The 17,834-nt window shown below is 55.9% G+C and overlaps 2 protein-coding genes across 3 annotated transcripts in view; both read right to left on the reverse strand.

Moving 5' to 3' along the window:
* The window catches only part of LOC147646520 (uncharacterized), a 319,904-nt gene that overhangs the window by 267,578 nt on the left and 34,492 nt on the right, over positions 1 to 17,834 (reverse strand). The gene's annotated exons all lie outside the window — the stretch shown is intronic.
* LOC147646531 (maestro heat-like repeat-containing protein family member 7) lies at positions 9,933 to 16,008 on the reverse strand. Of its 2 annotated transcripts, XM_086873320.1 has the most exons (16): positions 15,391 to 15,996; positions 15,131 to 15,286; positions 14,797 to 14,861; positions 14,529 to 14,678; positions 14,192 to 14,340; positions 13,723 to 13,870; positions 13,286 to 13,473; positions 13,059 to 13,196; positions 12,667 to 12,781; positions 12,350 to 12,490; positions 11,979 to 12,155; positions 11,690 to 11,845; positions 11,429 to 11,530; positions 10,981 to 11,083; positions 10,644 to 10,700; positions 9,933 to 10,354 (listed from the first exon to the last, which is right to left on the reverse strand). In XM_086873320.1, exons 1-16 carry the CDS (start codon positions 15,512 to 15,514, stop codon positions 10,155 to 10,157), a joined length of 2,169 nt encoding a protein of 722 aa, XP_086729446.1. In that variant the 5' UTR covers positions 15,515 to 15,996; the 3' UTR covers positions 9,933 to 10,154. The 2 variants fall into 2 exon arrangements, with proteins under 2 accessions (XP_086729446.1, XP_086729448.1); XM_086873322.1 differs by lacking the exon at positions 10,981 to 11,083 and having other exon boundaries at positions 15,391 to 16,008.

Here is a 17,834-nt window from a genome sequence, read left to right on the forward strand (position 1 = left end):
AAAGGGACAGGGACACGCGGCCGGGAAAATCAGGACAAAAACGAGGCCGCGTCCTCCAGCAGCTGGAGAGAGCGCACGGCAAATGCCCCACGGCCTCTCCCTTTGGGCAGCAATAAAGTCACTCTCACACCGCTCCTCGGGCTCCTTTGGCCACACAAACCTCTGGCGCCGGGAATTTTCCCGCCCAGCCCCGGGCACAGCGCAGCCACCTCCGGGCTACCGACACGAACCGGGACGAGCCAGCGCTGCTCCGGCACCGGCTCCTGCCGAGGCCCCAGCGGGAAGGAGACCGCGGGCAGCCGCTCCCGCAGCGCCCTCACGCCAGGGCCAACACGGGCCGGCCACGGCACAAGCCACCCGCCACAGCCCCCTGCCGCCCCCTCCCGGGCCCGCAGCGAGCCCCGAGCCCCCGCAGAACCGAGCGCGGCTCCCACCTGCGATGGCTGGGGCCGCCTCCGAGCTCCGCCGCCGCCTCACCGGGCTCCGGCCGCTGCCGCCGCTGCCGGGCCCGCACAGACGCTCCGGCAATGGCGGCTCTCCTGCCCCACGGACGCCCTGGGGGCGCCAGCGGGGCCGGGCTTGTCCCCGCTCTGCCCAATCAGCGCGCGACAGAGCCACGAGTGACGGCAGCAGCAGCCAATCGCAGCCAGCGGCGGGCTCTGCACACGGCACAGCCCCGCCCCGCGCTCTCAGGGCCCGCCCCGGGCTGTGTGAGGGGAAGGGCGGAGATGAGGAACAGGCCTGGAACGGGCGCGGCCCGAGCCGCCATTGAGCTCCCAACATAAACAAAGTTCTCCGCAGCTCCCGGCCCGCTTTTCCCTGCCCTGGGTGTTCGGTGGCTCCGGCTCAGCGGGAAGCCCTGGAGCCTCACTTCTCCCACCTCTGATTAGAAGCATCAGTGCATCGCTCGGATTTCTCCCAAAAAGGGAAAACTGCCCCAAATACCTGTGGATGAGTGGGGGAGGAGGGAGATTTCTGGCAGAAAAATCCAAAAACTAGAGAAGGATTGTGAGAAGTAAATTAATACCCCTAAAACCAGCTTCCCCCCACCCCTTCCTCCTCCCAGCTGTGCCTCCTCCCCCGGCAGTGCAGGTGCGGTGAATTAAAGGGCCAGGAGACCTTCGGCTCCCATTAACAAGCCTTTATTAGAGAGAACTGGGCCTAGAGGTGCGGGCTCGGGGTGCGCGCCGCCACTGCTCCCTGTGGTCGATGTGGAGGAGGAGGAGGATCACACGGGCCTGTTGTCATCCACTGTCAGCAGGACCTGAGCCTCTATCTTCACTGTGATCGCCTGGAGACTCTGTCTCAGGCTCAAAGGTCTAGGGGTGTCTTCCCTCTCAAGTCCTGCCCAGGTCATGGCAACCAGCTTGCTGGACTGGGATTGGCGCACCCAGTCTCCCCAGGTCCCCGCTGCCTCCACAGTGGGGTCCTCCAGATGTTCCCTGAGCGTGGCTCGTTGTCCAGGGCTGTCTTTGCTCCCAGGTGGTAATATGATTTTAATATGCACCCATGTGCAAGTCTTTATGGGAAATGGGGAAGTTCATCCTGGGCAGCAGCGGCTAAATTGCCTGACGGGTTGGAAGAGAATAAGGGATGGGGATACAAATGCAAGGATAAAACAAGTACGAACTTCTTAACAGTGAACCCTTTTGGGACTTACAACACCAAAACCCCTTATCCAGGGACCTAAACTGGGATTGAAACAGGAACATATAATTTGAACATTGGGATTTTTATTTATAGCAATATCCCCCCTCTTTTAATTTGACCAGGCATCAGCCTGCAGTCAATTTGTTGTTTCAGGCTCCTGGTAGTGAAACTTCTTTAGTCTTTGGTATTGGTCATATACCCTTTTTGCTTCTTTCAGCTCTGAACTTTCTAACATTAGGATCTTAGTTTTTCCCTTCTCTTGGGTTATTTCTAACGAGTTGTAGATCGTGCTGCTAGACTGTATTACTGAGGTAATTATTCTGATCAGACACGGGATGACACAGGGAAGAAACAACAGTCCTGCTAGTCCCGCTATACCAATGAATGCCACCTTTTCCCACCAGCCCTTAAAGGACCAGAAACTATCCCACCAATCAGTATTCAGGATCAGCATCCATTCTTGGTTCCCTACATAGGAGATTTTTCTGATCTCTTTAGAAATGTTCCAGATTACTTCACTTTTATCGTCTATTTCTAGGCAGCATTCAGAGGTGTTGAACTTCCCACAGATTTCCCCCTCATCAGCGAGAAGGTAATCTACTGCCAGTCGGAGTTGGTACACCAGGTACATCAGGTCTGGGAGAGGTGGTCACTTATATGATCAAGGGCCAGGGCTGTTTTGTTCCATGTTATTTCAATTACAGCTTGGAGCCTGATTATTCTGTTTAACATGTATATTGGGCTCCTATATCCCCAGGACCCATCCTGGGCCCAGGTTGCTGGCCCATAAGTTCTTATTATTTCCTCCAGGGTCCAGACTGTTCCTTTCCAATTCTGGGTCCCTCCTGTGCTTATTACACTCCTCTTCTTCCTTTTTAGGGGCCTCTTTAAGTTGTCATATAGTGGTACTCCAAGCTCTGAGCCAATCTCTTTTGGGAGCAGGAAGAAAGCTGGCTTTATCACCCCAATTGTGCAGCTACCTGACCAGTCTCCTGGTAGATGTGTATAAGCTGCATCCTCGCAGATCCAAAAGAAAACATCTGGGGCTTCCCAAAAACCCTCCCTGTCTTAATAAGGGTACTCCCAATGCTTTGATAGGCTTCTAATTCCCCAGAAGTGATTGATCCCTTTTTCTGCACATTCATAAAGGTTATATCCTTTATGATAAATGCACCCTTTTTCCCTCTTCTCTAAGGACCAATATCTTAGGTTGGGCTCTTGGGGAACCCATTTAGTTCCTAGATTCTTTGTTATAAGATATCTTTTGCATGCCATCCGTCCCTCCAGGGTTCTATATCTTTTTCCAGTTCATAGAATACAGTCTTCCCCAATTACCTTAGCCTTTAACTCCCACTTTTCCCTTCTCCAATACCCTGGTGTTCTTTGGCCTTCCCCAGTTCGTTTTATGCTTAGAATTTCTCGAGGTTTCAAGCTAATTCCCTCCCAGGGCCAAATATCAGACATTTTAGTACTCCCACATACCCAACAATCAGTTATATTTAATTCCTTGCTGATCTTTTGAACTGAATCAATGAACAAGTTCTTCCCACTCAAATTTTCCTATTCTTCATTTCCCACGCTCATGTCCACTCTTTTCTCCTTTACCACATCAGGTTCACCTTTTACTGGTTCGTTCTTTTCAAAGCACAGCCAAGTATCCCTCATGGGACAGTCTCCCAAAAGACGTTCTCTAAAAGTGGCTGTATTTCTGGTAATCCAATATGTTTTTCCGTTTTCTTGGCATTCTTCTAATTGTGATTTGTTGTAGCAAGAAGGACTCAAGTTTGTGTGGACCCTTACCAGGGACCCTAGATTTTCCCCATCATACAAGGGATAATAACATTTCATGCAAGAGTCTGTCCCCATGGCATTGGTGAGGTGCATTGCTGTCACTAGACCTACCATGAGCCTTGTGATGATCCTTTTAGGCTCCCTCCAGTCTGTGACTCCCAAGAGTCCAGCAGGAACCATGTTTGATCTCCCCTGGTCTTGCCTCTTGGGGTTTTCCTTACGCTCTTTTAGGGGGTGGTCTGGGTCCAAGGCTTACAGCTTTATTATTTCTCTTTTGTCCTTCTCCTTTTTACTGTTGTCGTTTTTGGTCTTGGGAAAGCTGCCCTGTGAGGGATATAGTCTTGGCTAGGGATTCGAGCCCTATTTGGGGTTCTTTTACCTTTTCAAGCAATAATAACAATAGTTACAAGTTAATGACAACTGGAAAACACTTTAGCATTATTTCACAAACTTTAAAGAAACACTTAACCACAAATGTTGCAGCCAAGAGATCACTTAACAACAACTGTTATAATTCCAGTTCCTGATTGGGGACTTTAGTCTCTGGGTTTTCTTCTTTAGGTTATTTTCAAGTCCTTGGTGTTGGGGACAACAGTCCAGTTAGAGGGATTTTTTTCGGAGTTTACTTCCCCATCTGGTGGTGCCACTGGTCCTTTAACTCGAGTCACGTGTGTCCACCCTTTTTCCCGGGTTCTCACAGCCGTATGTGTGGTGAGTTGAACTTGGTAGGGTCCTTCAAACTTTGGAGTGAGAGGAGAGTTAGCCCAAGATTTTACCAATACCCAATCCCCAGGGTTGATATGGTGTGTGTCTACCTCAAAGGGAGGAGTTTGAGGGAGATACCCTTTTTTCCTGAGGTTTTCTAAAGTTTTAACAACAGTTTCCAAATACCTCCTTGAGGTTTCTTCCCCTTCAGTATACCGGGCAGTGCTGTAAGGAGTAATTAGGAAGGGGAGTCCAAATAACATTTCATAGGGGGATACCCCTAAATCTGCTCGAGGTCGGGTTCTTATTTGCAACAAAGCCAAAGGGAGACATTTAATCCAATCTAATTTAGTCTCCAGAGTCAGCTTGGTTAAGGTCGTTTTTATGGTCTTATTCATCCGTTCTACCCAACCGGAGCTCTGGGGATGCCATGGGGTGTGTAACCTCCACTTTATCCCCAGGGCTTCAGTGGTTTCCTGGAGGACACGGGCAGTGAAATGGGGGCCTTGGTCCGAGTCTATGTTATTGATTAACCCATACCTGGGGACAATATGTTCCAAAAGTATTTTGACTACTACTCTCGCTGTTTCATTCTGAGTGGGAAAAGCCTCTGGCCAATGGGTCAGGTGATCTACGATCACTAGCAGGTGTTTGTATCCCTGTGCTAGAGGCATTTCTGTGAAATCAATTTACACATTTTAGAAGGGTCTCTCCGCTAGTTCCCTCCCCTCTTGTACAGGTTTCGTCATCACTCGTTGGTTTACCCTTTGACACATTACACAGCCCTGAGTGATGGCCTTTGCTATATCATAAACCCCTATGCAGATGTTCTCCCTCAAGAAATGGTCACATAGACCCTGCGTCCCCCAATGTGTCAATTTGTGTATTTCATCCAATACCCTGCTGTTGCAGTCCGCAACTCCAGGATCTCGTCCAGGGAAGCAGCAGGATTCTGGGGACCAGCATCAAACACCAACCGAGACGGGCTCCCGTTCATGAAACCATTTATTCAGCATGGGAACAAAGTCAGGTCCAGAACAGAGAGCCCCGAACAGAGGCACAGCAGGGGCTTTTGAGGGACAGAACCCCCGAGGGTTTCCACCTTTGAGGGTGGAGTTCAGGGTCAGGGACCAGTAGAAGCACACCAAGGGAGAACCCCTGAGGGAATCAAACCCAATCAGAACTCCTGGGCCGCCCTTCACAAGGGGTTTGGGGTGGGACAATGTTAACTCTTTGTCTCCCTGAGGCTGCTACCACACCACTATAATATTTTTTCCCCTGATCTATCATGCTGAGCACCATGCAAGGCTGTAGAGAGGTCAAGACAACCTGTGTTTTTAAAACTCTGCCCTGCAGCTATTCCTTACGGTGCTGTCAGCAGGGAAGACATTTTGTCTTCTAAAACCTTACTTCTGATAGTTTTTCCCATCTGAAAACTATCTGGGCCAGGGGCAGCACGCAGGGACCTGCCCTGCCTGGGGGAACTTATAACTGGATCTTATAACTAAGTATCAGAAACAAGGGCACACACTCTGTATTCCAGACTCCAACGTTTTATTCTTATTCTTAATTTTCCATGTTTTAAGTACGTCTTCATCTACTTCAGCTTCTACCTCTTCTTCCTAATATTCCTGTTCTTATTCTTTATCATTTTTTGGTTTCTGGAGGGTCTTATGCAGGTTGGGAGGGGCGGGGGGGGGTGTTGGGGTTTTTTTCTTTCCTACTATTACTTCCTAAAAACAACTTTCTTTTCTTTTGTTAGAATTGTGTGTGTTGCAGTCCAGCAGGCCGCCGTCGTGTCCTGGGAGCAACACCTCCTGCCTGTGTCCATTCCTCATGGCCAAAGTGCCCCAGGATCAGCATGGAGTCCTTTCCAGAGGAGAGGAAATGGTCTTGGAGTCCAGCAAGGAGGAGCTGGAACCAGTGTCCCTGCAAAGGGCCAAGAGCCGTGTGGCTGTGGCCCTCGGGGACCCGGTGCAGGGGTGCCGCTGGCAGTGCCAGGCTGCCGCTGGGAGCCGATGACTTTCCAGGTGCCTTCCCGGCCGGACGATGGGCCGGGATGCGGCGCTGAGCCCCGGCAGCGAGGGTCCCCCTTCGGGTGCCGCTTTGGGCTGCCATGTGCCCTTGGGGAGCCGCCCCGGGGGTGCCGCAGAGCGGCCGGGGCCGGCTCGGCCCGCAGGGCCAGCGCAGGCCGGGGCAGCCCGTGCGGCTCCCTCGGGGCGCCGGGCAGGCCGCGGGGCAGCCACCATCTGCAGCCCGGCGCTGCTGGCAGCGGGTGCTGATCCTGTGGCTGTGCCGCCAGGCAGGGACAGTGGAACGGCCCCCACAGCCCCCGCAGCGCCAGCAGTGCCCGCAGTGCCCACCTCAAGAGCGAGCGGCCTTTCCTGTGGGGAAGCAGCTGCCCAGGAGAAGAGACATCTTCCACCGTGGCTTGGGCTGCCAGAGGGCCAGGCCCGGCACAGAGTTGCTCTTGTGGGCACAGCTCGGGCTCCTGGCACTCCACCCAAGCTTCTCGAGGGACAGGCAGCAAGATTCCCTCTCGGGCTAAATCTGCCAGTCTCTGCTGCCTGGCCTCTTCTCCTTCCTCGTGCAGCTCCAGGACGCTCACCTCATCCCAGTCATCGTCCTCCCACTGCCAGGCCTTGAGCTGGCTGCACAGGATGTCGCAGTATTCCCTGCTGTCCTGAGCCAGCTCTCCATCACTGTCATCATCCCAGCTGGACCTGGAGGATTTTCTCTTTGCTTTGCCTCCAGTCACCTCCTGGCCATCCTGGGACAGCTCTTGCTTGCGGCAAGCTTCCCAGTCCAAGAGTGCCCGGCGGCTCGTGCCTTCTCCTGGGGACAGCCGCTGCTCAGGAGATTCTTCCCAATCTGAGAATTCCTGACAGTGATCGCTGTCCGCCTGCCACGGATCCTGCTCCCTGCACTCGCCCCACTCGGAGACAGCTGGGGAGGGCTCTTGCTCCCTGCCCTCATCCCAGTCCCGGAAATGCCAGTATCTCCCCCATACTTGGACCAGCTCTTGCTCAAGGCCTTCATCCCACTCAGAGAGCTCCTGGCAGCTCTGGGCTTCTCCTGGGGACAGCTGTGGCTCAGTGCAGGCTTCCCCTGGAGTCCCTTGCTGGAACTTGTTCATTTCTCCTCGGCAGAGCTCTGGCTCTTCCTCAGCGCAGGACTCCACGGCTCCTCTCCTCCCTCTGCTTGCCCTCTCAGCCTCCTCCTGCTGCTCCCTCAAGGCCTGGGCTCTCTGTGAGCCGGGCCAGGGCCTGGGGGGCTGGGACTTGGGCTTCGCCTTCTCCTCCTCCGTGCCTGCAGTCCTCTGGCACACACAGGTACCTGGACACAGCCACTGTCCTGGGACTGACCCAGGCCCCACAAGCCCTTTATATACCCCCCAGCTGGGGAGGGGCTCTGCCATGTCACAATGGACTTTGGGCACCGCAAGGTCCCGCGTCACCACGGGCCCTGACGCACCGTGCCTGTGTCACAAAGGGCACCCTGGCACCCCGTGCCTGTGTCACAAAGGCCACCCCAGCACCCCGTGTCTGTGTCACAAAGGGCACCCCGGCACCCCGTGCCTGTGTCACAAAGGCCACCCCAGCACCCCGTGTCTGTGTCACAAAGGCCACCCCGGCACCCCGTGCCTGTGTCACAAAGGCCACCCTGGCACCCCGTGCCTGTGTCACAAAGGGCACCCCAGCACCCCGTGTCTGTGTCACAAAGGGCACCCCGGCACCCCGTGCCTGTGTCACAAAGGCCACCCCAGCACCCCGTGCCTGTGTCACAAAGGGCACTCCACACCTCTTCAACAGCCCAAGGCACCAGGACCAGCCTGGAGCAGCCCAGGCCTTGGGGGATTGCAGCCCCTTCTTCTGAGCCGCTCCTTCAAATGATCAGGAGTGGCTGGGGCCAAGTGAAGGTGCAAAAGGAGACCGTGTGTGTCTTCGTTTGAAAGAAGAAGGAGCAGGAGGCTCCTTTGCAATGGAAAATGTAAACCCCCCCATTCCCAATTATTATCCCTTTGAAAGGCACTCTCTGGCAAAGATAGGAGGACAGGAAGAACAGTTTGTGCTGCTTTTGCATGAATTGCTATTTGGTGAGCAGGGAAGAAGCCCCCCATGGAAATGATTTTACTGAGAGGAGCTGCTAAGCGAGAGCTGCCCCTGTGCCAAGCAAAATCCAAGAGCTGGCTAGCTGTGGGAACTGACTACCTATTAAAGCATTTAAAAAGCTGGATCCACCTCTGTGAGATTGACATTTTGCAGACAGGCAAGCCCGGGAAATCTCTCTCTTGCTTCCACCTTTGAGGAGGTACCCGGCTGCCGGTCGGGCCGGGCCCCGCTGCACTGCGGCCCTTGCAGTCGTGCTGACAGTGGCCACAACAATCCTTAAAGCTTCAGGGTCCCCTGACACCCGGGCAACCGAGGAGGAAATTAAAGGAGCGGGTTCACTGGAGTCCCCAGAACCAACTGGAATAGGAAAATCAAGTAGGGATGAGGCCCATAAAGCCTGCGCAGCACAGGAGCAAAGTGCAAAGACCAGGCCTAGGGGCAGACACAACAATATCTAGGGGAGGTGTGAGGGCGCAGTCTGAGGGCATGGGTCCAGACACAGACTGGGGTTAGAAAGATGCAAAATACTGCGACGAATTGCAACCAATCGGGGGAGAGACACGGGAAGATTCTAGAAACATAACTTTCAGTGGGGTGACTTGATGAACGTATGAATTGCCATCAAGCCTTTGGCAAGTGCTTCCCAAGGCTTGAACTCAAAGCCTGCTGCTTCAGGGCTGAAGCCTTTCTGGCCCTGTGTCCCAGAAGGGCTGAATCGCACAGGCTCGGCCTGGCGGGGCCGGGCTGGCCCCAGCAGTGACCGGGTGGGGACGGGAGGCTGCGGGACCCCGGCTGAGGCTGGGCCGGACCACGGCTGCTCACACCTTGCCGAGCCTAAGCCGTGCCCCGCTGCCGGCCCCCGCTGAGCTGGAGTCCGCTGGGCTCCGGGAGGAGCTCCGGGTGGGTCCAGGCCCCCTCGGCCACGGCCTGTGCGGCACATGGTAATTGAAAGAAATTGGCCAGGAGACAAAACTCCTGTTTGATGCCTTTATTAGGATTCAGCTCTTGGGGTGGGGGGGGCCCAAGGGATTGCTTGCATCACAGCTGTTCCCACACTGTCAGCTCCAAGGAGGAGACACAATTCAGCTTTGCAGCACACACTGCAGAGCTGGGGCTTCCATCCTCATGAGAGTAGCCAGGGACCTGTCGTCGTGGTTCGCTGTCTAGGGCTGTCAGTCCTTTCCAGTCCTCTTTAGCTCATGGTGATGCAGGAAGATGGTTTCTAAGCAGGTTTAGGTGATGCAGGGAGATGATCTTGCATCATAGCTTGCTCAAATATGTTTCATTGTCCTTTTATTCCTCTGTTAGCTCATTGTTTTGGTGTCCTGCACGCCTTAGTTTGCATTTTACTCGGTTACACAGCTTCCTGGGAGTTTCTTTGTTCTAGTGTGGCACAGCAACGACCATGGGAGTTGCCTCCTTCTGTGGCATACCTTTCTAATGGGTTGCTTTTGTTAGTTGGATTTAGCCCCCATGGGAGCAGCTCTGTTACAAGGTAGCAGGGAAGTAAGGGGAAAGGGTACAGGAATGTCTCATAAGAACCTTTAAAACACTTCAGAAACTGGTAAGTAATTAACATTACTAATAACCATCGGAGCAAACAAGGGGTACAAGGTTTACAAATGGGATAAGAACATTAACTGTACATAACTAAACACAGTATTTCATCTGGGCTGGATTTCTTGAGAGATTTTATTCATGACACCTCTCTTCCCCTATGCCCTGTACACCATGGGTAGCAAAAAAAAGGTCTTGTGAGACTGCCTATTATAACTATATGCCTATGTAATATGCTATATTTATATACATAAGGAAAAAAAAAATAAAGGAACAATGCTAGAGAAAAGGAAAATCGCTGCTCTATCAGGTGGTGCCCAGCAGACAGAGCCTGCCAGATCAGCTCTCTGCAGAGCTCCAGCAGCACAGCCAGCCTAGGCCCGACAGACGAGGCTTTGTCCTCCATGCCCTGCGGAGCTGATCTTGCAGGTTATCAAAGACGGAATATCGAGCCCTCTCTATTGCCTGTAGGATGTACAGTGTTTGAATTGCCAGGTTTACAATGGCAGGGCTGCTGCCATCCACCATGTTCACAAGGGCTGGAAGAGAGACGAACAGAGGCACGGTCAGATCCCAGACCGGTGAGGGCCCACGGATAGCCCCCTGCCAGGGCCATCCCAGTCGGCTCTTGCCATGGCCAGCAGGGAGCAGGGACCAAGGGGATCAGCCTGAAGCTGCTGGCCACGAATGCCCCATGTGCCCCTGAAATCTCGGTGTGCTCTTCTCACGCCGCCCCTCATCCACACGGGGAGCAGAGCCCTCCGCAGCCAGGCCAGGACCTGCAGCTCCACCTGCCAGCCCCACTGCCAGCCCGCTGCCCTCACTCACATTTGTAAATGAGCTGCATCTCTTCCTTCTGCCCCCTCAGGAGCCGCCCGGCCATCCCTGAGAACACAGAGCCTGTCAGGGCCCCAGCGGCACAGCTCCCTGCCAGCGGCGCTGCCAGCCCTGTGGCCACACGGCCTCCCGCCCCGGCAGGGCTCAGCCCGGGCCCTTGCCGCATCCTGACTCAGCCCAAGGGCACGGCTGCCAGAGGCCGGCAGCAGCAGCCCCGAGGGCAGCCGGGGCTCCAGGGCGCCGGGCCCGGGTGCCGCTGCCGGGGCAGCAGCCGGGGCCGGGGCCGAGCTGCGGCGGGGCGGGGAGGGAGCCCGGGCTCGTGGCTCACCGATGAACCTGATGGCCGCCTCTTGCAGGGGCTCCTGCGGGCTCTGCAGGTACGGCAGGGCCCGGCGCAGCTGCTCGGCCGCTCGCCTCTCATCCTGTCCCAGCTGGAGAGAGAGGCAGGAGGGAAGGGTTGGTGCGGGCTCTGCCTCTGCGGCCAGCCCCGGCCTCCCGTGCCCGCCCAGCCCTGAGGCCCGGCCAGCAGCCGCTGGCGCCGGGCTCTGGAGGGGGCAGAGGGCCGGCTGCTGCCCGGGGAGCCGCGGTGCCGCCCCTGCCCGCAGCCCCAGTGTGGGGCTCCATTGGCACCCGGCTCGGGGCCACAGGAGCCTGGAGAAGAAGCCGTGTGGCCGGCTGCGGCACTGGGCAGGGGCACAGCTGCCAGCCCCACACACCGAGCGCCGGAGACAGGGGGCTTCTCCAGGCTGAGGCTGGGCCTTCCAAGCCGTCCTTACCAGGCACTCGGTGATCATCCACAGCTTCTTCTTCTTCACTGGTCTTTCCAGATCTCTCCTCTTCAGGAACTCAGCCGCACAAAGCAGCGTTGCCCAAGAAGCCTGGAGAGCAGCAGAGACCCGCAGATGGCCCCACAAGCCAGGACACAGGACCCGCATTTGTGTGCCAAGGCCTGGAGGAGGCTGCAGCCGGCAAGGTGCCAGGGCAGGAGGCAGCCGAGCCCCGTGCCCGGGTGACAGCAGCAGCCCGGGAGTCCTCACCTCCGCCACCTGCTGGTTCTCGTCATGGCAGTGGAAGAAGAGTGGCAGCAGGCTCTGGTGCACGTGTGACTTCAGGGCCTTTTTTTCCTTTTCCGTTAGAACAGTCATCAGCGATCGGAAGAATAATATGGACACCAGCTGCACCTGGCTATTATCCTATATGAAAGGAAGGAAAAAACACCTCAGCCCTGTCTGCATGGGGCTCAGCAGGGCGCAGGTGGGCAAATCCCCAGGGCACCAAGTGTCTGGGCAGCACCCAGTGGCCTCGGCTGGGGGCACAGAGCCTTACGTGGTCAAAGAGTGGCAGGAGTGCCTCAGCCAGCTGCAGAGCCATGTGGCTGGGTATCAGCATGTCCTTGTCCAAAACTATAAAGCTGAGCACCATGATTGCCTTCCTAACTATCTCTCCATCTGCATCCCACAGGAGCTCCACAAGACTTTCAGTCAGGCTCTGCATTTTTTCAGCCTGTGTGGAAGACAAGTCTGTGAAACGCCACCCTGCTGCCACAGGGCCAAGAGGCCAAAGGCCTGTCCCAAAGCACTCAGGCAGCTGAAGCAGGAGGCAGGAGAGCTGGGAGCAGCTGCCTCGGTGCCCGAAGCCCAGCCGAGCCCAAGTGACTGCGTTCCCCAGCACTGCTTCAGCCACTGCCCACTTCTCACCATCGAGGGATCATCAATCAACTTGAAAAGGGCCCTGAGTGCCAGGTGACGCTTGTCCCTGCTCTCGCTACTCAGGTGCCTTGAGAAGATTTCCAGGACTCTGTTAGCACTGCGTTCGCTCAAGTCCAGGTAGTCCAGGATCTGAAAGGCACAGGGCAGTGACAGGGGAGCCAGCTGGCAGGAGCCCAGAACCAACACAGGGCGGGGCCCGGGCAGCAGCACAGGGCATGGGCACCATCCCAGGCAGCTGCAGCTGTGAGAGGGCAGAGAGGTGGCAGGCAGCTCTGCAGGGAGGCACTTTTGGCCATGGGGCTCACCTCCACAAGGAATGCCAGGGCAGGCAGATCCCAGCGTGCCTCCTGTGTGCTGAGCAGCTGGAGCAGGTAGGGAACAATGCGGGAACACAAGGGGATAGAGGCAGACAACATCTCCCTGCCAGGGTGAAAAAGTAGCCCAGACTGTGAGCCAGGGGGACAAACATCTCCCAGGACTGATTCACAGAGTTCTGATCTTTGAGCAACATCCTGCAAGGGGACCTGGGCCCTTGGGGAGGTGACTCCTTGTGGGCACCCGCCTCTCCCAGCCTTTTCCAGTCTCCTTAGCTGTCCCTTGGTGACGAGGCCCTCTGGCCCACAACAGTGGGGACTGTGTTGGGAAACTTCAGCACAGGGCACAAATGTCAGAGGCAGTGGGGAGAAGGGGGTCTCACCTGGCCAGCAGACCCACGGCATAGTGGTGGGTGTCAGCACTGAGCAGCTTGTCCCAGCCATGCTTGTGTTCCATTTCCACCACCACTTCCTCACGATGCATTTGGCAGAGCAGGGACTTCAGGGCCTGCACTGCAAAGCTGTGTGCACAGCAAAGCCCAGGTCACGCTGGGAGCACTGGCTCCTGCCGTGGAGACATGGCAGGGACAGGAGGAGTGGGATGGAGCACCTGTTGGGGCTGATGGCAAGGCCGTGTTGCTCCTGGCATCCCTTCCAGAAGGCATTGAGATCCTCTGGCATCTCCAAAGTGCTGAAGAACACTTGGAAGAGCAGATGCACAAAGAGGCGGGGGAAATGCACTGTCACTACATGTGGGACGCAGGGCATCTGAAGGATCTTCCACATCAGCACAGTTGCCTGCAGAGGACAGAGAACCCAGAGACAGTGCTCAGTGCCGAGGTGTCCGAGTGTCAGGGCCTGAGTGTGGCAGGGAGAGGTCAGGGGAAACCCTTGGGGAGCATCAGGCCTGGTGCCCCTGAAGCTGCCCCTAGGCCAGGTTTCAGCCTGGTGCCTGAGGCAGGGAGATGCAGTGGGGGAAGGAGGAAACAGAGCTGCTGAAGACACGGCTGGCCATGGGCTGAGCAAAGGCCAGTTGCAGAAACTCACAGCCAGGGCAAAGACACCCGTGTTGTCTCCATCAGAGGTGCGCGTGCTGTGCTCTGGCCAGTTCCCCAGCACATCGAGGACTATCAGGTATGCCTGCTCCGCTGTCCTGGGCGAGCACAAGATCGTCTTCCACATGGTCATAGCAGCTCTGCGGGGCGACAGCTCTGTCTCACGGGGGTCTCAGACACATCCCCGTGGCCTGGGCAGCAATGGGGAGCTGAGCTGGCTGCCAGCTCTGCCTCTGCCTGCTGCCCCTCGCTGGCAGCAGCACCCAGGCAGCCCAGGCCTGCAGGGACAGGGCCTGAAGGGGCATGGCATGGCAGCAGGCTCAGGGGCCGATGGAGCAGGGCTGGGAAAGGTCCCAGGTACACAGGGCCCTGGAAGTCTCTGTTGCTCAGACACCTGGGCAGGGCTGTGCAGGCTGATGGGCTGAGGAGCCCTGAGCCCTCTGGGCACGTGGGCCCCGTACCTGTCACACGTTGGGGCCACACGCAGGAGAGCAATGACCACATCAGTGGGCTGTGCCTCGCTCAGATCCAGCAGGGTCCTGTTCAGCCTGTGCTCAGAGAACTGATTGGCCATGAGCCACTGGTGGATGTACCTCACCATGGCAGGCACCTGGAGAAAGCACAAGGGGAGACTTGGAAAGCTGCCACAGGGAGTCAGGAATGTCCCCAGCTTCCCCAGAGAAGTGCTTCCCTTCTCACCACGCTGCAATGGCCTCAAAGGCTTCGAGCGATCAACAGGTGTGGCTTGGGAGGCCAAGCGATCCCTGGAGCATCAAACCCTGGCCACAGGCTGCTTACTTGCTTTTGACTGTAAAAACCCTCCTCTACAAGCATATCCAGCAGGGCAGCAGTGGCCTTGGTGTTGAAGATGTACGAATATGGTCTGACCCCAGTGGCCATGGCACTGGTCCCTTCCTCCCGAATTCTCTTGATGAAGTTGCAAACCAGCTGTAGGAGAAGGGCAGGAGATGGAAACATCAGGGATGTTCCATGGAGTGCTCCAAGCTCCACTGCTGGGCTGAGCAGTGCCAGCAGGCCCAGCCCAGGTGGGGATGGCTGCAGGTACCTGCGCTGCTCTTCGGAAGCGGCCACGGGCAGGCTCCTGCTCTTGTGTCTGGTCCATGGCTGCATCTGGCAAAGAGCAGCGAGAGCTGAGGGGCTGCGGGAGAGGCTGGAGAACACAGCCCAGCCCTGCACTCCCCAGGCAGGGACAGCCCTGGGGTGGCTCAGGGGATGGAGCACAGCCACTGCTGGGGGGGCAGCACCAGTCCCTCTTTTATCCTGTCCATGGGTGTGTCTCCACAGGACAGGGTGGGATGGGATGAGATGGGATGCAATGGGATGGGATGGGGCCAAGATGACTGCAGGCACCAGCCCTGTGGCCCAGCTCTGCCACTCACCCTCCTCCAGCGGCTGGAACTGCTGCACCTCTTCAGTCTCTGGTCCTGGGGCAGCTCCAGGGCCTTCTTCCTCTTCCTCCTCCTCCTCCTCCACCCAGGCCAGCTTGAGCACTCTTGGGGGTCGCTGCTCCAGGTCTTCTTCAGGACTCTCCCATCCTTTCCATAGGAACAGCACCAGGGGATGGCATGGCATGGCATGGAATGGGATGGGGCCAAGCTGGACACAGGCACTAGCCCTAAGGCCGAGCTCTGCAACTCACCCTCCTGTGGTGCCTGGAACTCCTGCACCTCTTCAGACTCCTGTGCCAGGACAGCTCCAGGGCCTTCTCCTTCCTCCTCCTCAACCCAGGCCAGCTTGGGCACTCTTGGGGGTCGCTGCTCCATGGCAGGGACTGGATTTATGGTACTTGCAGGAGAGATGGCTTGGGAAAGCTCAAGTCAGCAAGTCCTGCAGTCGTGCCTGGAAGGCACCTGCAAGACTGAAGTCCTGGCAAGACTGCAGGACAACAAGTCCTGCACTTGGGTCTTGAGGGCTCCTGCCACAAGGACAGGAGGCTCCTTGACAGGGATTGTGGTCTGGTTTCAAGGGCAGTGACTGCAGGGATGGGCGACACCTTGGAAAAGCTCCGGGTCACCAAGTCCCACAATCTGCCCTCAAGAGAACCTTAAGAAAAGAAGCCTTGGCAAGGCCACAGGTCAGCAAGTCCTGTGGTCTGGCCTCGAGGTCACCTGTAGGAATAACGGCTCAGAAAAGCTCCGGGTCCGACACAAACGAGTGCGCTGTGCGGGGGCTCCTCACAGCACCGCTCTGCCGCGTCCTGTCCCGTCGCGTGCACTGGGCACTGTGGCATGGCCCTGTCACCGCCAGCTCCTATGTCACCACATGTCACAAAGGGCTCTCTGACACCCTGTCCATTTCCATCCCATGGTGACCATATGTCACAAAGGGCCCTTGCACACACTGCCACCTGCCCTTGGGCTGCCCCCATCCCCCCCAAAGTGGCCCAGGTTGGAAGGAATCCCTTGCCCAAAGTGTCTTAGACAGCCCAACAGGATCTTTAGGAACGCCTCAAACCATCAGCAAACGCTGCCCTGCTCTGCAGGCTCAGGGCAGCAGAAGGAGCCCCCAGGGCTGCCGATGCAGCCGCAGCAGGAAGGGCACGGGGCCTGTCACAGAATCTGGAATGGCCCCCTTGGGACATGTCCCGGCTGGTGGCCATTCTAAATTCACAGGTGTGACACAGACAAGGAACATCTGGGCCAAGGCACGAAGTGTCCACTAGAATGTATTTTAGCACATTAGAAAGACTTGGGAGGAATCCCAGAGGGTCATTTTTCGAAGCAAAGTGATTTGAGTAAATACTGTAACCAACGGTAGGCTTGGTAAAAATTAGAAAGTGGTGAAAATGGACTGCCTAATGGAACTTTAAATGATCATCCACTGTTACAGTTGATGTTATTTTTAAGAAAAGAAGACAAATGAGACCAAGTGATATGTGCAGACACATTTTTTTACCCTGAAGAATAAACCTGAGTGGCACAAAGAATATGGCTTTGATTTAGACCCCCAGGAGACTTTGGTCCTTCCTTTGGAAAGAGATAACAGGTGGAAAATAAAGAGATGTTGTTCAGCATGTAGTTTAGGGCAGAGATGTTTGAAACTGGCAAAAAAGCGCGAGGACGACACTGTTATAGATATCCAAGACTCACAGCCGAGTTATTCCAGGCCAGCTCTACCTTCCCCGTCAAGCAACCAGTCCTCTCCCTCAATTAAATGGAAGTGAAAATGAGGTGAATAATCCTGGTGAGGGGACAAGTGTGGGGATGCCAGTGACAACATGTACAAGGAATAAAACCAAGAAAGCTTTGCCTTTAGTCACCCCCTTAAGGCAAGCAGTGGGTCCCACAGGAGAAGCTGTGTGGGTGAAGATCCCCTTTTCTACTGGTGACCTGAATAACTGGCAGGAAGAAGTTCATAATTATAGAGAAAACCCTAGCAAAGTGGCAAAAAGATTGGAGTTAATAGTCAAGAACCGAGACCCAGACTGAGGTGATTTCATGATGACAGCGCTAAGGAAAACAGATAAGGAGTTGGTGATGAAGATGGTCAGAGCACATGTGCAGGGAGAAATTGCTAGTGGAGCCTTACAGGGTACAGTGGACCAGTTGTTTCCTATTGTAAACCCTTTGTTGGGCCCGAATGATGCCAAGAACTGTGAGATGTTAACTGGATACTGGGAACTGTGGGGGCCGAGGAAGCAGCCAATGCTGTAGCCACTCTCCCCTGGAGGAAAAGCCCATAGGAGGCTTTCACTGACCGCTCTCCCCCAGAGGCTAAAGGCCTCGATGGGGAGCTGTCATTTTTACAGCCACACGTTAAGTGGTTCCCAACATGTCTTTCCCCCTGTATGCATATTATTTTTACCCTGTTGGCCCTTCCCCCTTGTTCCACCCCTGACTCCTCAGACCATTGTCCCTGTTGCTCCACCCCACCCCCTGCTTTTCCCATATAATCCCTACTCTCACTGAGCCCGGGCCAGTTGTCGTCTCTGGGACTCTTCGGGAGAGAAGAATAAAGACCTCCTTGGAACCCCACACGGTGCCTCCCGTCTCTTTTCTTCGGCAGCACCCGAGGAACAGTGGCCATTCCAAAAGCCCTTTGAAGGACTCGCAGCTGAATCACGGGGGCAAGGCAAGCGTGCCT

The sequence above is a fragment of the Cyanistes caeruleus genome, unplaced genomic scaffold, assembly GCF_971803275.1.
Source record: "Cyanistes caeruleus unplaced genomic scaffold, bCyaCae1.hap1.1 HAP1_SCAFFOLD_94, whole genome shotgun sequence".
Classification (NCBI taxonomy): domain Eukaryota; kingdom Metazoa; phylum Chordata; class Aves; order Passeriformes; family Paridae; genus Cyanistes; species Cyanistes caeruleus.

Coding starts and splice junctions, on each gene's coding strand:
- LOC147646531 (XM_086873320.1), bottom strand. CDS start 15,514: ATGGAGCAGCGACCCCCAAGAGTGCCCAAGCTGGCCTGGGTTGAGGAG. Junction 15,287..15,390: donor GTTCCAGGCACCACAGGAGG/GTGAGTTGCAGA, acceptor TCCTATGGAAAG/GATGGGAGAGTCCTGAAGAA. Junction 13,474..13,722: donor CGGGTGTCTTTGCCCTGGCT/GTGAGTTTCTGC, acceptor TGTCCTCTGCAG/GCAACTGTGCTGATGTGGAA.